Here is a 19,640-nt window from a genome sequence, read left to right as displayed (position 1 = left end):
TTAAGCAAAACTACTTCCATGACGCCATCTTCAAAGGGCTCTATCTCCCTTAGGAAGCATTTTCGAACTAGGTGAAATGGGTTAAATTGTCTTAAAATTATCTGAGGAATCTCCAGTCTTCGTTTGTCGGGAGAGTTTCTGGACACCCTGTATAAGCAATAGGTTCTTTAAAAAAATGCAACTAAAAAAAAGAGGGTGGAATAAATTGTTTTGGTAGCAAAACCAAGGCCCCCAGCATGTTGGAGAAATAAATTCCCAACACTAATATTTAGTAAAACTATACTTCATTAAAATATTTTGTTTAGTGGTTTGCGCCTTTTGTACACGTCACAAAGTTTTTCTATGTTTTTATGTTCTATGATTCGAAGTTTACGCAAAGGCGCACAGTGGCGTAACAAACTCCATCGGAGCCTCCCTGCAGACTTGGAAATGGGGCCGGCCTCCTTTGAAAAATGACTAAATGCGATTTGTGTAACAAAATTTTATGTTATAGCCCAGTAAATGAATGTGAAATTCGGCGATACCGTGTAATTTTTAGTGTCACCATCGAAGTGGTCAAGTCAATACTTTTCGAGTTATTTGCTAGTGAAGATGTTTATTGTTCAATAAAAAACCACATTTTCAGATTTTTCGCAAATAATTCAAAAAGTATATAATCAAAAAAAATATTCCTAGCAAAAATGTAGCTTATAATTTTTTTTTAAAATGAAGTTTATCGACATAGTAAAAGCAAAGTTGTAGCTCATGAAAAATTGTTCTTATTCGTCAAACTTCAAATCAAATATTTCAACGTGAAATAACCAAAAAATTAAGCACTTTTCGGGAAAAACTCATTAAAACTTTTTTAAAGAGTTTAAAAAAAAAACTTTATTTTTATTTTGTAAAGTAAAGTCCTTTTTTGGTAAAAAATTCCTGAAAATCTCCCCCTATTTAGCACTCCAAATGAAATTAATCATTATCGCTTTACAAATTACTTAACTCTTTTTATATGACCTGTAAATTTCACCGGTTCAAAGTGTTAATTTTTGAAATGGTTCTAGTGGAAATGGGTTGAACGTTGAACGAGTCACTAATCACGAGTGTATGCAAATTTTGAACATCCATATCTTAACCATTTTTTGTCTTACAGAAAAACACAATAAAACCATAATATTTATAATGGCAAAACCTACATTTCTTTACTCTTTGAGATTTTTCGTATCACTAATATTTTCAAGTTATTTAAAAAAAGGGCATTTTCAAAATAAAAAAAACTTTTTTTAGTATAAAACCAATTTTTTCAAAAATAAGGACTTTGAACCGGTCAAACTTGCTTAGTTTTGATGCTAGAAACTTTTATGAAAACAAAAATAAAGGTTTTTTTAATATTTAAAAAAGTTTTAATGAGTTTTCCGCGAAAAGTGCTTCATTTTTTTGTTATTTCTTTGGTTTTACTGTGTTGATAGACTTGAAGAACACACCATTATTTTTTGTTATTTTATAATATTTAAAAAGCGCCTGAAAACTTGTTTTCTTCTGTGTTGACGACTAAACACTGTACAGTCACATTGTTACGAAAAATCGTTGTCGTGTATACGGGCTATAAGGATTTTCTAATGCGGACGATATTATAGTGGTAATTACATTGTTGTCAGATCATCCGTTCTTCTGGAAATCTAATGAACTTTCTTATTTCAAATGGAACACCCTGTATATTTTTTGCGTTTTGAAGTCCTTAAGAAATGTTGATTATTTTTCGTGTGATAATCCCTATACTTACCTAAATGCCATAATTTCGGAGTTATTGCTAAATTTATTAAAAAAAAAAAATTAAAACAAATTATAAAAATCAATTTTTTCGGGCCCGGTAGACATTATTTTAGTTTCTTTTGATCATTGGAAACAAAAAAGGACTTTTGTAATTTTTCTTTAAAGGTAATCGTTTTCGAGTCATAAACAATAATTATTGTTAAATTATTTAAACCTGAAAAAAAAAACGAAAAATGTTGCAGACTTCCTTCCATTCAAGAATCGAGTATATGGAAAATTGACAATAAAAAAAATCACAAATATTATGGGCAAATATAGATGGGAATAGCCGTTTTGATTTTGTTTGAAGTTTTTGCATCTTTTGACAACAGTCTGTTTAATGAAAATTGATTTTGAATTTTGCTTCAATATCTTTCAATATGTTGTCAAAAATAAAACATAATTATGTTAGTATTTTTATTGATTTATTTACCTAATAATTCTATAGTATGTTAACGGTAAAATACATACCTACTTACATATTAAAGACTTAGATCGATAGCCCGTTGGAAACATTCCAATAAAGTCTAATTCTCTCTGTTACATGTTATTTTTTAAGTTTATGAAGAGTACTTGTAAAGTTGGGTTAGTAAAAAATATTTTGCAATTTATTTGGTCTGTATGCAAGCAACCAACAATGCTCGAAAATATGAATTTTGCAAAAAAAAGAAAATATAACTTTTATATTGACATATTGTATGAGCAAGTATGTATTGAGTGCACTGTGCTAGTTTATGGAACAAAAACGCCTGTGTATTTATAGATACATTGCCAAATTTCGAAACTAAATGAAACACAGTACTTACTGTACTTAAAATTTTTATTTTTTACTAAGATTTGAATAAAACAGTAGACAATAGAAAAGTACTCATGTCTCTAGTGAAAATCCACAAAACAGTTTCTGCTACTAACAAAACATAAATGTACATTTGCCACACATGAGTTACGGTATAATAACCACTATGATCCAGTATATTCTAAGTATCACTCAAATAATTCAATAAGAGGTTACCGCCCGTCAGCATTGAACATTCTGGACTCTTGCAATACTAATTGCGACGTACTGAAACATCATATTCAGCATTTGTAATTATTATAAAAAAAAAGCATGTCAAAACCACCTGAGTTTCAGTCTGATTCGTTTTCTTTGGTTTTGGGAAGAGATGAAAACTTAATTCTGGGTTCCTTTGACCCAAATATTACAACGGGAACCTTACAAAATCGATTCGGTGTGTATATAGATATGTAAACAAAACGTCGTCACTAAATGGATGAAGTAGCTGAATTCTTTGTCTGTAATCTACATATATTTTGAGGTTGCAGTCATTAATTTAAAGGGCAGGATAAAAGAAACTCTTTATCCTAGTCTAATATCCCAATTTATATTAGAAAAAAAGATAAAAAAAAAATAAAATAAAAAATAAATGAAAACAAAATAATTAATAAAACAAGATTTAAAAAACACAACGAAAGGAAATATTTCCAAATAGAAATAAAAATCGTTGAAAAATTAGATATAAGTATATAAAACAGTTCTTTGTAAAATTGGAGCAGGATTGTGATTGGATACCTACCTAAACAAACGAGTAGAAAGCAGGAAGCACTCCTTTAGAGCTTCCGCATAAATAATACAAAATAATTCCAAATAGGTAAGGTGGCAAATGGATATTGACTACGAAGCCAATAATGCTCCAACACACACACACACACACACACAAAAGAAACTCTTTGTTAATATCAAGTTTTCACAAAATTTATTTGTTTCATCAAGTTTAAAATAAATTATAATTATTTTTTCAGTAAATACAATGATATTAACAGGAAAAACATTGTATAAAAAAGCATAAAAACTTACAACGTGAGGTTAGTACATTAAATTTTTAATAGTATCGCAAAACATAAAAAAAATAAAATTCCTAATCTTTTGGTAGTTACAATGTTTTAATTTTATTTCACAGTAATAGATTTTGGCACTGAAATGTTTCATAAAAACCTGGTCGTCTATTTCAAATAGATTATTGGAGTCTCGTAACTGGCTTCGCTCAAGATTTAAATTATGTCTTTCTGTCTGATTCTGTCACATCATTAAGTTCATTTAGTAATAGCAGATTTACAAAATCCATTTTTTTTTTTCAAAATACATATAATAAACATTAAACACACAGCAAAAAGTTAGGTTAATAATATTAATATGGATTAAGTGACAGATGTTAAGGTCATTCATAGTTTGTGGTTAGACAACGCACACCACTAGATGGCGCTATATCTTTTGCTGCCTCAAAATTAATGGGAAATGGCAAGAGTTGTATGTATTATAGTCTAATGTATTTGAGCTCGGTTACTGCAATAGCCACTGGAGGGCGTATTGCTTAGGACGAAATGCCAGTAGCATTTATTTTCCTCTACACTCAAATGTTCACATTATTTTAGACGGGTTTTATTTTAGGTTATCTTCAAGACGAACACAAAATGGAAATTAAGGAGACACCAATTGAAGATTCAATTTACGAAGGAAATTATATGACTCAACACGTTGAAGGGAAAACATCAAATAAAAATATAAAAGTTGCGACTGGACAAAGACGTTACAAGTGTGAAACTTGTTTAAAACAGTTTGCTACTGCAAGTAATTTGAAAAAACATTTGAGAGTGCACACTGGGGATAAACCTTACAAGTGTGAAATTTGTTTTAAGCAGTTTTCTCAGGCAGGTTCTTTGAAAATACATTTGAGAGTGCACACTGGGGATAAACCTTACAAGTGTGAAATTTGTTTTAAACAATTCAGCCAAGCATATCGTTTGAAAACACATTTGAGAGTGCACCATGGGATAGAACCTTATAAGTGTGAAATTTGTTTGAAACAATTTTCTCAGCCAAGTAGTTTGAAAATACATTTTAGAGTACACACTGGGGAAAAACCTTATAAGTGCAAAATTTGTTTAAACGAGTTTACTCAGGCAGGTCATTTAAAACAACATTTGACAGTACACGCTGGGGAAAAACCTTACAAGTGTGAAATATGTTTTAAGCCGTTTAGTAGAGCAGCTGATTTGAAAATACATTCGAGAGTGCACACCGGGGAAAAGCCTTATAAGTGTGAAATTTGTTTTAAGGAATTTACTGAATCAAAAACTTTAAAATGTCATTTGAGAGTGCACACTGGTGAAAAACCATACAAGTGTGAAATATGTTTGAAGCAGTTTTCTGAAGCAGGTAATTTGAGAAAACATTTGAAAGTGCACACTGGAGATAAACCTTACAAGTGTGAAATTTGTTTGAAGCAGTTTAACCAAGCAAGTTATTTGAAAATACATTCGAGAGTGCACACTGGAGAAAAACCTCACAAGTGTGAAATTTGTTTAAAACAGTTTACTACAGCAGGTCATTTGAAAACACATTTGATAGTGCACACTGGGGAAAAACCTTACAAGTGTGAAATATGTTTTAAGCCGTTTAGTAGAGCAGATGATTTGAAAAAACATTTGAGAGTGCACACTGGGGAAAAACCTTACAAGTGTGAAATTTGTTTAAAACAATTTAGTGAAGCAGGTTCTTTGAAATCACATTTGATAGTGCACACTGGGGAAAAACCTTATAAGTGTGAAATTTGTTTAAAACAGTTTAGTACTGCAAGTAATTTGAAAACACATTTGAGAATGCACACTGGGGAACAACCTTACAAGTGTGAAACTTGTTTAAAACAGTTTTCTCAGGCAGATCATTTAAAAAGACATTTGAGTGTGCACTCTGGGGAAGAACCCTTTAAGTGTGAAATTTGTTTGAAGCAATTTAGATTTGAAAGTAATTTGAAAAGACATTTGAGAGTGCACATTGGGGATAAACCTCACAATTACGAAATTTGTTTAATACAGTTGAGTACTGCAAGTAATTTGTAAATGCACACTGGGAACAACCTTACAATTGTGAAATTTGTTTCAAACAATTTTCTTAGCCAAGTAATTTAAAAATACATTTTAGAGGACACTCTGGGGAAAAACCTTACAAGTGTGAAATTTATTGTAATCCGTTTAGTAGAGCAGATAGATTGAAACATCATTTGATAGTACACACTGGGAGTAAACCTTGAGTCATACCCTGTTTCAACTAGAGCATGATTCAATCATCGATGTATAAATAAGAGAGTTACATTATCGAACTAAACAATAATATGAAGAAACAAGCTGAAAATGTGAGCATTATGGTAACGAAAACTTTGTTTATTTACGTATTTAAATTCATAATATGAAAAATTGTTATTATGAAAAGTTGTTTAGAATTAAAAACTATGTTTTAATGTGCAATTATATTATTCTATTGACCGAAATTCATATTTTTATAAAACATAACCTCAAAAACTTTTCAGGAAGAATTACTGCATTAAACTAACCCATCTGAGCAAAAACGAATAAAAATCTCTTAATTAACACGTTTCTGCAACTAAATATCTGAATGAAAAGTCACGTAGTCACAATAGTCACAAAGCACGTAAACAATAAATGAAAATTTTCTTATGATCATCGTTATAAACGAAATTGTTTGGAGTTAATATTAAACCTTAAGCTCCTCCTAATTTTGTAACGTCAGACTTAGGCTGTCTGAAATGAAAACGTTTTTCAAACGTATTTTAACGTCCTTATTCTTAGATATTTAAAATCACCTGCAAACGTATGTTCAAACACGTGTATATATTCAACCAAAAACTGACGTTTCCTCGACGTTATTGACGTCACTTGCCAGGGGTCACCAAATGGCGGACCGCATCCGGACCGTAGGCTAGTTTTATGCAGACCCCACTAAATTCAGAACATATTGTTCGGCAATTTTGAAAATCTTTGACAGTGAAATTGTGTACTATGTTTGGCACAACCTATGTGTGCGAAGCCGCTTTTTCAAGAATGCACTTTATTAAAAATCGCTACAGATCTCAGATGAACATCTTAACTCCCTAATGAGCATCAGTTGCACTAACCTCAATCCAAACTTCAGACAGATTGTACGAAATGAAAAATGTCATTTTTCTCACTGATAATTTAATTTTTAAGTTCTCCCCTTATTGTTATACTATTATAATAATTAATTTGGATGGGGATTAATATGTCGAAAATTTTTACCTGGACCAGAGAAAGCAGCCTATGCAGTCTCTGATGAACCTCTAACATGAGGTGAAATCGTCGATAACGGCTGCACTCTCTGATCTAGGTAAAAGTTAAGACAGTTTTGGCTTCGCATTGCAGCTGAATAAAAATGGTATACATTTTTATTTTTATATTAGTATTACTCCTATAGAGTAACTAGGTCCATTTTCCGTTGGAACTTTACCACGCTGCAGACGGGGGTTGTGAATTGCATAGTGTAGAATTCCTTCCCTTTTGTCTTCACTGCAGCATCCATTTGGCTTGCATATTGTAGAAGCCTTGGAGGTGTCACCAGGAAAATGGGCCAATAAGTTTTTCAATTAAAAATCTTTTAAAAATATTTAATTTACAAATATTTTTATTAGGTTGAAAAACTTAGTCTTTTATTTAGCAGATGCCGCTACGCACCTACTACCTTCTCGTCAGTTGTAATGGGGGATTAATATGTCGAAAATTTTTACCTGGACCAGAGAAAGCAGCCTATGCAGTCTCTAATGAACCTCTAACAAGAGGTGAAATCGTCAGTTTTGACAGTTAAGACAGTTTTGGCTTCGCATTTCAGCTGAATAAAAATGGTATACATTTTTATTTTTATAATTAATTTGGAGTTTAAGTAAAGTGTTATATATGTATAGTTCATTCTAGTTTCAACATTCTCAAGTACAAGTGGAACAATTTGTCATGTCATATTTTTGCTAAATTTTAAGAGGTTTTTGTGAAGTAAATAAACTTTATTTTATATGTAAATTTGCAGAAAAATCAAAGTGATTCAGTGATTTACCTTGTTTTGCTGAACCTGTGTTTGTTGTGCAATAAATTGACTAAATTGTGTTATAAATCCATAGTAAGTTGTTAATGAGCTGGTCTTTGCTTCCCTCTTTTTTGCTGACATCAATTAGTAGAGGCTAATTTAACTTGTTTCCAAATATAAGTTGGTTTTTAATAAGCGTTATAGTCCAAGAATTTAGTTCAAAGTATTATTATGAATGGAAATTGTAAAAATCCTATGGGAGATAAATCTGTAGTGTGTAACAGCTGTCACATAATATTGCATAATACTGAGGAGAGTGCCAGTGAGTTACGTGCAGTGATCCTGCAGAAGAGATCTTTATACTTTTTCTGTACTGACTGTAGGCTTGCGTTTAAAAATGTGCCAAATCTTGTGAGGCAGATTGAAGCTCTTAAGGCAGAAGTTGGTCAAATGAAAGTGGAAATTCAAAATTTAAAGGAAGAGAGGTCAAATCTTGGTGCCAAAGAAGTGATTACAGAAATACAGGAGAGGCAAAACGAGCGAATAATCTCATGATTTTTAATTTTCCAGAAACAAATCATAACTCTGATGTTCAAGAAGTTAAGAGTTTCATAACTCAAATCGTAGATAACCCACCCAGCGTTGAAGTTAAAAAAATAATCCGAGTGGGTAAGAAAAATAAAAATGGCAATCGACCACTAAAAATAACACTATCTTCTGCTCAAGAAGCTTTTATGGTGTTTAAAAATAGACACAATACCAACAAAGACAAAAAAATTCTTATAAGTCTCGATCAAACTCAAATGCAACGTGAGCTTTTTAGTAAAACTCGAAATGAATTATTAAAGAGACAAGACCAAGGTGAACTTAATTTAACCATTAAATATTTTAACAATATACCCAAAATTTTTCAAAAAAACTAAGTCAGTCTCCACGTGCCAAAACTAAGTCAGTCTCCACAAACTTCAGACTCTTATTAAATATTTCACATTGTTCCTATGATGTAATTATTTTAACTGAGACTTGGCTGACTGCTGATTTTCTAGACTCTGAACTTGGTATGATCTTCGGTACTTGTGTACCGAAAAGATAGATCAAGTGAAACTATCATCCACACTAGGGGTGGCGGTGTTTTGATTGCGGTCAGGAAGTCAATCTCGAGTGCCCTATTTGTAAGCAGCAGTAATATTGAACAGGTGTTTATTACTATTGGCAGTGGTCAGTCTATGGCAATATTTGGAACTGTTTATATTCCACCGAAAGCGGAACCAGCTGTATATACCGAATTCAGTGAGTGTTGATGAAGTTAGTGAGAAGTATCCAACTTCCAAACTATTTTTGTTCGGAGACTTTAATCTGCCAAACATTATGTGGTCTAATGATGAACTGTCTTCCAATGTTACTTTTAGTCAATATTGTACTCCTAATGAAACTCAATCTGCTTGGATATTGTCAAATCTATGTAATTTTCACAATTTATTTCAAATCAACACAATATCCAATTCTCGTGGGGTTTTATTGGACTTGATATTTGCTAACGACAGTTCTATTCAAGTTGTAGCTTCTGATGAGGAAATAGTTCCATTAGATAGGCATCATCCTGCCTTAAACATTGCCATACAAGATTTTCATTGTAGTAATAGCTGCTCAACAAACCAGAACAGCTCTTACTATTTGGATTTTAATAACACTGATTTTAATGCCTTGAGTGATTACCTTTCTTGTATTAACTGGGATCAAATTCTTGAAAATCAAAGTCTAGATAAAATGTTAAATGCATTCTACGAAGTCATGTACTGTGCTTTTGAAATTTTTGTGCCAAAAAAAATAATGTCAACAAAAAAGTTTCCAAAATGGTTCTCGCCAGAACTAAAGAAACTAGTAATTGAAAAAAAGTTATCACATTTAAAATTTAAAGTTAGTTCCTCTCTAAATGAGTATAATGCATTCTCGAGCCTTAGAAGTAAATGTAAAGCTCTAACAAAAACTTGTCATAATAAATTTATAGAAAAAACTGAGAATTCCATTCATAGTAACATTAAATCGTTTTGGTCATTCATAAATTCAAAACGAACGAGGACAGGTTTATCAAATGAAATGTCTTTGAACAATATCACTTATACAACTCCGAGTGATATTGCAAATGCTTTTGCATTATATTTCTTATCGGTGTATTCTGAGAAAGCAATCAGTAAACGTCTTTTACCTCCCACCACCAATATAACGATTAATTCATGTAATATTACAATATCTCAAGTATATGAAAGGATGATGATGTTAGATGTGAACAGAGGTGCTGGTCCTGACAAAATACCTCCTATAGTTTTAAAGAAATGCAGTTTTATTTTGGCCAGACCATTGTGGAAAATTTTTAATTCTTTTTTGTATACTGGTTACTTTCCTGATCCATGGAAATTAAATTTTTTAACGCCAATACATAAAGCTGGTAGTAGATCTGATATTACAAATTACAGACCGATTTCTATATTAAGTACTATTCCTAAGTTAATTGAAAGCTTAGTGTTGGACTGCCTCTCGGTATGTTTCAAGTTGTTTCCAGTAGATGAGCAATATGGTTTTCAGAAACACAAACCATCTGAATTAAATCTTCTTTGCTATTTGGATGCGTTGCCAAGTGCTTTGGAGGGTGATTTGCCAAGGCATTTGACAGGGTAAATTATAACATCCCAAGTAGCAATTTTTCGACGCATTGGTTGTCAGTACAAACAAATGCACTGTATATAACGTTGCCCGAGAGCATTTTTAGTTGTTTCAGCCAACGTCCCCTATCCCGACTGACATTACGATGTTACAACGTTAAAGTAATATCTTTAGTTACACGGGCAACTAATTTATTAGCATTGTGACAACTACATATCACAGTTCAGTTTTTTCAACCATCGCAACGACTTAAAAACGTTATAATGCTAAACTAATTTACGCCCTGGCCGATTTGGGTTTTCTGGCCGACTCTGAAGTTGTCTGTCACGACCCTAGGTGTTGTTCTAGGTGTGTGACACCTTTGCGGCAACTTCAAAAGGAGAAAAAGAATTTACTTTATAACCTTATTTTTTCTTATTATTATATGTTTTATTTTGCTGGACATTTTCGATTTATTTAACAACCTGTTTGTTTGTTTTTTTAATAGCTGGTTTCCATTCCATTGTCCACTGTTTTATCAGTAGATTTGATAACCTTAATCTTTCACTCTTTGTATCAGCTTTGCTAGACGGGGTTGCCAGGTCAGTTTTTACTCTTTCAGTAGTTTTGCTTTCACAAAATCAGTAGATTCTTTTTAGGCCATGTAAATACAGTATACTTATACAGTAATCTGCATATCCGTCTTAACTGTCCCAAGAGGTATTCCAAAAAATTGGAAACCTAATTATTCCAAAACAACAACTGGTAATTACCATTTTTTAGCTAAAATCTACTAAATCAAAACCTAAAATATACTTAAGGATTTTAGGAATATATTTGGGATTTTTGATAATAAAAACAACAGCTAACTTAAGGGGATAGGCGCAAAATGTCGCCCGTTAAAATGTTCAATGTATTTTAAATGTTTTCATTTTTTGCGAATCCTGAGAAAACTAATAAGTATTTTGAAAAATTTAAACGCAGAAAGAAAGATTACGTTATTAGTATTACCAAGGACCGAAAGTCCCTGAAAACTTCTATAACGTTTATTTTAATAAGTTACATTGGTGAAAAAAAGACAAAATGTAGTGTCATTTTAATTCCAAATATCTCATTCAAAAGAAACGTTTTGGTTTTTCTAAATAATGCAGTGTTTCATTCTGCGTTTAAATTTTTCAAAAATACTTATTATAGTTTCCTCATGATTCGAAAAAAATGAATAGGTACATTTAACAACTAGAATATTTTGTCATCCACTAATTTTAACAGCTGCATGTCTGGATCAAATTCTTCAAACAATTGTTTCGCATTTAACATTAGAAACACGTGAACACATTTTGTGTTTTGCAAAGTTACATATGTTTAGATATTTTAGTTTTCCATCGTTAGCTTCTAATAGGCTCACAGAATGCCAGAACTCTTCAATAACACCTGAAATACTGCTTGCACTGTTACTTGAAATCTGCAAGTTTGTTACACAAGAATCCAGTTTCATTTCTCTGTAATATTCATCATCTACGTCCTGAATCTTATTTTCGGTAATGACCTATTTATTCTGAATCTTATTTTCGGATTGGGAAATTGTAACCAAATGTGTGAAAATTAATTTAGAAATGGGGTAAATACTATTAAAAAGCAAGTTTTATTTTAGTCATAACAAAATGTTGAAATATACCAAAAATCTACTAAAAAATATTACCTACTAGAATATTTTAAAAAATATCAAAAATCTACCAAAAAAGTAGAAATCTCCTAAATGTGGCAACGCTGTTAAGGAGAATGCTACACTTTTGACACTGGTCACATGACCTCTCTGTCACCCAATAAGAGGGTGCGTTCTAAAATGGTTGGGATAGTCAGCGCGGCCGGGTTTGGTTGGCGATTGGACTTCTAAGTTGTCTTATCGGTCTAGGGTTGGTAATAAGGTATTTTTTTAGTAATATTGGTAATATTGTTTAATGCATCATTTTGGTTTTACTTGAGATTTTTGGGATGTAAAGAAAATGAAAACACAGAATATAAAAAATGCAGGCATTTTCTGATACCTTTAAAAGCACCATCAATACATTAAATTTATACAGAACATCTTTAACATAAATTTTGACTTATATTAAAATTTGATTTTTTAAATTTGCATATTTTTTATTGCTTATTTTTTAATAAGTCCTTTATGTATTTATATAAATTTAAATACCTAATACGATGTCAAAATAGTTACCTTTTTGGTTTTCGCATTCACCATACAGGTGTTAAAAATATAGGTAAAAAATATAACCAGTCTGACTCCTTGAGCAACCATTGCACGCGCAGGTTCTTTTTATAGTCGCTTCAGTTGTCTTATGCAACGCTTACGAAACGATGTTGCTTCATAGGAGGTTGCCTAGGCAACGTCAAGACAACTCAAAAATCGTCCACCAAATTAGTGCAGAATAGGGTCGTCTTCTAGGCAATAACAACGTTGTAACAAAACGTTGCCACGCGGTAGACAACGTTGTCGCGTCGACAAATTGCTACTTGGGATCCTATTGTCTAAATTAGAAGCTGCTGGAGTAGATGGGAAACTGCTTGAATGGCTGGAAAGCTACCTAACAGGAAGGCGCCAAGCAGTAAGGATCCAAGATTGTCTATCTCAGGATGTAGTTGTCAGTTCTGGTGTCCCTCAGGGTTCACATCTGGGTCCACTATTATTTATTATATTTATAAATGATATTGCAGATATAAACTGTGATAAGCTTTTGTTTGCGGATGATTTAAAAATCTTTTAGAAAATATCTAGTCCTGACGATTCCGAAAATCTGCAATTTCAATTAAATAAAATACAGGATTGGTGTAAAGAAAATGAAATGGAGCTAAATGTCAAAAAGTGTCATAAAATTAGTTTTTATCAAGGTAGAACGGATATTCCGTTTGAATATAAACTTGATAACACACCACTAGATTGTGTTAATACAATAAGAGATCTTGGAATACTGTTTGACAAATCGCTAAAATTCGCAGATCATATCGATTCTATTATTTCAAAGGCGTTACCCTAAAATTGTTATACTGTTCTCTTGTTAAACCTCACTTGGAATACTGTTGTAGTATTTGGTCACCTTACTATAATGTTTACGCAGAAAAAATTGAAAAAGTTCAAAATAAATTCCTTAGGTTTTTGGGATTTAAAATTAGAGTTATTAATGGGAGTAACAGGTTTTACAGTTACGACGAAATTAGAGCATTTATAAATATCAATACCCTGGAAGAACGTCGTTATCACCATTATTTGAAAATTCTATATAGTTTGTTAAATGGTACAGCAAATAGTCATTATTTATTGTCTAAGGTTGGTTTTAAAGTTCCTTCATACAGTACTCGAAATGCAGTTGAAACCACTTTTCATGTACCCTTCCATCAATGTAATTATGGCCTCAATGAACCTATAACTAGAATGTTACGTCTAGCAAATCAAAATACTGAGAGGCTTAATTTTAGTTCCACACCTAACCAATTTATACGCTACTTGCAACAAATTAATATTGCCTCTTAATTATTGTTTTGTTATGTCCACCTTTACCAGTCTGTTTCTAATTTGTCCTGTATGTAATTTATTTCTTCTAACTATTTTAACTATTATATTTTATGTGTTATATGTATGACTTATATTTAGTATACTAAATTGTTCCAAAATTTGTAAAAAATTGTAACTGTATTGGGCTTGTCCCGTGGAAATAAAAAAAAAAGAATGTGTGGGTACTTTGTACGCACGTAAGAAGTTATACTTCTATTACATATTATGTGATTTTAACGAAATTGATATAATATACTTTAAACAGTTTATTTATATTTTATTTAAATATTAAACTAATTTTAATACTTACTACTTTCCAAAAATTTTTATTAAGACAATACCAAAAATTTTAAAAAATAAAAGAATAAAACGCACACAAACACATTGAAAAATGCCACAAAGAAAAAATGATTTATGAACGATAATAATTGTTGGCAAAAATTTTAAATACGCATTTTCTGAAAAAAAATTATATAATAAATATACTTACAATCATAAAATACATAAAAAAAATAAAAACTTGCATCGGGATTCGAACCCGCGAATTTGCGGACGCTTTGATTCGTAATCAAAGCCTTGACTCACTCATCCAATTACTCATTATTTGTCATGCGGAAAAATAGGTCAACTGAACGTTTTACTGTTTGACAGTTATTCTGAATTTAAATCAAATTATGTATGTAGTTTGATTTTTGTGGAAGAAAATATTAAAATATAACAAAACAGTAAGAAAACAATATATTAGATGAAGATTGGTAGAACTTTTGTTGGTAATCAAATTAAGCATGTAAATCAAAGCATTACATACCTACTAGATAAATAAATCTACGCCAAAAAATCATAATTTAAAAATAAAAATCGGACCTAATTTCGGATTTCTCTCTAAAATCCCCATTCTTGAGAAAATAAATTTATTCCAACCTAATCCAAATGTATAATTACAATATGATTATAATAAAAACTACTTACCAAATTAGAATGAGTCCTTGTCCAAAATAGTCCAAAAGTCCAAAAATATATATGAAAACTATTTAAAAAGGCAGTATAACTATTAACTAACTTTTGTTTGTTGTTTCTTTTCACACAAATTTCAAAACGCAACAACCATAAATAATCAAACCACAGCTTTGCCACAGCCGACATATTGAATAATTTTTGACATGTCATTTTAACATCCAATCAGAACAAAGTTATAATGCGCATGCGCCGGGATCGTAGGTTTTAACATATAAAAATTCACCCTCATATCGAGCGTAAAGAAGTATAACTTCAAAAAATGTAAAATTTTCAGTGCGTTTTTTATATTCATTTGCTCTCTACATGTTAAGTTAAGTGACAGTACTTTTTAGTTGTGAATTTAGTTAAACAGTTTTCGGATTTATAAAGTTTCCAACAAACATGTGTTAATGCTAAGGTACATCGTCTGGAGTTTCGAAAATTTTCGGCAGTAATGGAGACTCTTGTTCGGCGACCTCAAAACCCCGTGTAATCTGTTTACATTAATTTAGTGCCTAAAACCCTCGAAACTCCAGAAGACTACTTGTCTTAGCAGTGACCCTGGGCACTATATGCTCCAATGGGTCGGTTCTGATGGAGTTTTTGTGATCAGTGACCTCAAAAACCCTCCGAGTAACAAAATCTGGCCTTTAATATATGTACTGATTTTAACATGTTTATCCACTTTTGGACGCATGTTACGCACTGTAAATGCACTTATTAAGCATCTTCACCCATTTTTCTATCGTAGATTTTTTGTGTGATAGGTGCTGTATTTAAAAATCGATTTATGTTTTTCTAAATTTCCTGATCTAACTGTACCAAGAAAGTATTCAACTCTACAGTGGCCAAAAAGTTTGCTTCTCCATAGTATTTTTATTCACCGTAAAATGTACAGTACTGCAGCTGAAAAGTAAACAACGCAATTTAAGGTCAGCTGTTACCAAAATTCAAAATTTAAATGTATTATTTTTTAAAAATGTTCCAAAAAATGATTGAACACTATATGTGCAGAAGAAAAAAGACAACCATAATCAGGTAGCAATAAAACCGGACCCCGGAAGCGTCCTAGGTTTTCGAAACGGACCCTCGGAATATAATTTGTGACCCCTGCCCTATGCTACCTGCACCCCTGCACTGTATTCTAACTGTGGCTTCTACTATAGTAGATTTGTATTTTAGGTGATCCCCAAGACGAGCACAAACTGGAAATTACGGAGACACCAATTAAAGATTCATCGTACGAAGGAAATTATATGACTCAAAACGTTGAAGGGAAAGCATTAAATAAAAATACGAAAGTTGCAACTAGACGAAAACCTTACAAGTGTGAACTTTGTTTCAAACAATTTTCTAAGCCAAGTAATTTAAAAATACATTTTAGAGTGCACAATGGGGAAACACCTTACAAGTGCAAAATTTGTTTACAACAATTTTCTCAGGCAGGTCATTTGAAAACACATTTTATAGTGCACACTGTGGAAAAACCTTACAAGTGTGAAATGTGTTTTAAACAGTTTACCGTAGCAAGTAGTTTAAAAACACATTTGAGAGTGCACACTGGGAATAAACCTTACAACTGTGAAATTTGTTTAAAACAGTTTAGAAGTGCAAGTAATTTGAAATCACATTTGAGAATGCACACTGGGGAACAACCTTATAAGTGTGAAATTTGTTTCAAACAATTTTCTCAGCCAAGTAATTTAAAAATACATTTTAGAGTACACACTGGGGAAACACCTTACAAGTGCAAAATTTGTTTAAAACCGTTTTCTCAGGCAGGTCATTTAAAAACACATTTGATAGTGCACACTGGGGAAAAACCTTACAAGTGTGAAATATGTTTTAAGCCGTCTAGTACAGCAGGCGATTTGAAAAGACATTTAATAACCCATACTGGGAAAGGACCCTTTAAGTGTGAAATGTGTTTTAAACAGTTTACCGTAGCAAGTAGCTTAAAAACACATTTGAAAGTACACACTGGGAATAAACCTTACAACTGTGAAATTTGTTTTAAACAATTTAGTAGTGCAAGCAATTTGAAATCACATTTAAGAATGCACACTGGAGAACAACCTTACAAGTGTGAAATTTGTTTCAAACAATTTTCTCAGCCAAGTAATTTAAAAATACATTTTAGAGTACACACTGGGGAAACACCTTACAAGTGCAAAATTTGTTTAAAACAGTTTTCTCAGGCAGGTCATTTGAAAACACATTTGATAGTGCACACTGGGGAAAAACCTTACAAGTGTGAAATTTGTTTTAAGGGGTTCAGTAAAGCAGGTGATTTGAAAAGACATTTGAGAGTGCACACTGGGGAACAACCTTAAGTGTGAAATTTGTTTTAAGCTGTTTTCTCAGGCAGTTTCTTTGAAAATACATTTTAGAGTACACTCTGGGGAAAATCTTATAAGTATGAGATTTGTTGTAAGCCGTTTAGTAAAGCAGATAGATTGAAAAATCATTTGATAGTACACACTGGGGATAAACCTTGAGTCATACCCTGTTCAACTAAAGCATGATTCAATCATCGATGTATAAATAAGAGAATTACATTGTCGAACTAAACAATAACATGAAGAAACAAGCTGAAAATGAGAGCATTATCATAACGAAAACTTTGTTTATTTACGTATTTAAATTCATAATATAGAAAATTTCTATTATGAAAAGTTGTTTAGAATTAAAAGCTATATTTTAATGTGCAATTGTATCATTCCAATTTAAATGTTGTGAACTATAAAGGTTTGTCCTTTTCATGATCATTTTTCAGTGCGTAACAAATGATAGGAAAAAGGGTAAGTCCGTGATAATACACATTTATGACATTTATTCTAACATGACATTTTAGTTAAATCTGACAGTTGTCACATTTTATTTTCAATTTGGAATAAAAACAAATCAAATGCGTTTCTTGCGTTTATAAAATGGTATTTTCTTTGATTTGTATAGTCTTATAAATTATACAGATTATATTTGTAATATTATTATCTAATTAAAAAAAATATTTTTATTATGGCGCCATCTATCGACAACTAGAATAACTAGAATAAATGTTATAAAAATGTCACCGACGAAATGTAATCACCGACGTGCCTTTTTTTCTGTCACATACAATTTAATGCGTTAGAAAGAAATCGAAAAACTGTGACGCACTGAAAGATGATCATGAGAAATACTGTACTTTACTCTTGATCGAAATTCATATTTTTTATAAAACATAACTTCAAAAACTTTTCAAGATGAATTAGTGCAGTAAACTAACTCACCTGCGCAAAACGAATAAAAATCTCTTAATTAACACGTTTCTTCAACTAAATATCTAAATGAAAAATCTTATTTTACCAGACAAAGCACGTAAACAATAAATGAACATTTTCTTATGATTATTTATAGTTATTAAGATACCAAGGGTATTTATAAGGATAATAACGCTTGAGGTCAATGGTGTATATACCGAGGGATATACGTTGACCGAAAGCGGTATTATCTATAAAACCCGTGGTGCCTTCAACGTTTAATATCCGACTAAATTATTCTTTCTATGCAAAAAATTGAATGAATTTTGAATTAATTAGTTTTCAAAAAGTATATTTACCAGCAATAGTCGTAAGGTAATTGTGGTAACCATAGTTTTACTTAGGTTGTCATTTGTCAACTTGACAGTATTTAACTAGTTATTTAAATTTAATACCCTAGGGCGTTATTTTTCGAAATAACGTAGGGTATTTTATCATACTTAACTAACTTCGAAATCATGTCATTATTTGTAAAATAATATACCAGTCGAACACTAACGTTATAAACGAAATTGTTTGGAGTTAATATTCAACCTTAAGCTCCTCCTAATTTGGTGACATCAGACTTAGACTCTCTGAATTGAAAACGTTATTCAAGCGTATTTTAACGTCATTATACTTACGTGTTTAAAATCACCTGCAAACGTAATGTTCAAACACGTGTATACATTCAACCAAAAACCGACGTTTCCTCGACGTTATTGACATCAGTGGTTGCCTGGGTGGTCAGCCGTTCTCCCGTAAGAAATACATTGCCCTATGCTACCTGCACTGCATTCTAACTGTGGCTTCTACTATACTAGATTTGTATTTCAGGTTATCTCCAAGAAGAGCACAAAATGGAAATTACGGAGACACTAATTGAGGGTTCATCTTACGAAGGGAATTATATGACCCAACACGCTGAAGGGGCAACATTAAATAAAAATACGGAAGTTGCGACTAGACGAAGACCTTACAAATGTGAAACTTCTTTAAAACAGTGTTTTAGTCCAAGTGGTTTGAAAAAACATTTGAGAGTGCACACTGAGGATAAACCTCACAGTTGCGAAATTTGTTTAAAACAGTTTAGTAGTGCAAGTAATTTGAAATCACATTTGAGAGTACACCATGGGATAGAACCTTACAAGTGTGAAATTTGTTTCAAACAATTTTCTTACCCAAGTAATTTGAAAATACATTTTAGAGTACACTCTGGGGAAAAACCTTACAAGTGCAAAATTTGTTTAAAACAGTTTACTACAGCAGCTCATTTGAAAACACATTTGATAGTGCACACTGGGGAAAAACCTTACAAGTGCAAAATTTGTTTGAAGCAGTTTACTTCATCAAGTTATTTGAAAGTACATATGAGAATGCACACTGGGTATAAACATTACAAGTGTGAAATTTGTTTCAAGCAATTTATTCAAGCAAGTCATTTGAAAGTGCACTTTGGGGGAAAATGCACCAAGTGTGCAATTTGTTTTAAGCAGTT

The 19,640-nt window shown here is 31.8% G+C and overlaps 1 protein-coding gene across 5 annotated transcripts in view; it reads left to right on the top strand.

Annotated features, from left to right (window-relative positions):
* LOC126889850 (zinc finger protein 235-like) overlaps nt 1-19,640 on the top strand; it is a 204,985-nt gene that overhangs the window by 154,509 nt on the left and 30,836 nt on the right. For 2 of the 5 annotated variants that reach the window (XM_050658541.1, XM_050658539.1), the window contains exon 2: nt 16,044-18,973. The exons of 2 other annotated variants lie outside the window; for them this stretch is intronic. In XM_050658541.1, the coding sequence (XP_050514498.1) occupies nt 16,044-17,194 (1,151 nt within the window). In that variant the 3' untranslated portion in view covers nt 17,195-18,973. Of the gene's footprint in view, nt 1-4,234; nt 6,091-16,043; nt 18,974-19,640 lie in introns of those variants that run through there. One more of the 5 variants, XM_050658536.1, reaches the window with a different exon arrangement.

This window comes from Diabrotica virgifera, chromosome 8, assembly GCF_917563875.1.
Source record: "Diabrotica virgifera virgifera chromosome 8, PGI_DIABVI_V3a".
Taxonomy (NCBI): domain Eukaryota; kingdom Metazoa; phylum Arthropoda; class Insecta; order Coleoptera; family Chrysomelidae; genus Diabrotica; species Diabrotica virgifera.
The sequence above is the reverse complement of the archived record's forward strand: the minus strand, read 5'-3'. Positions and strand labels throughout refer to the sequence as shown.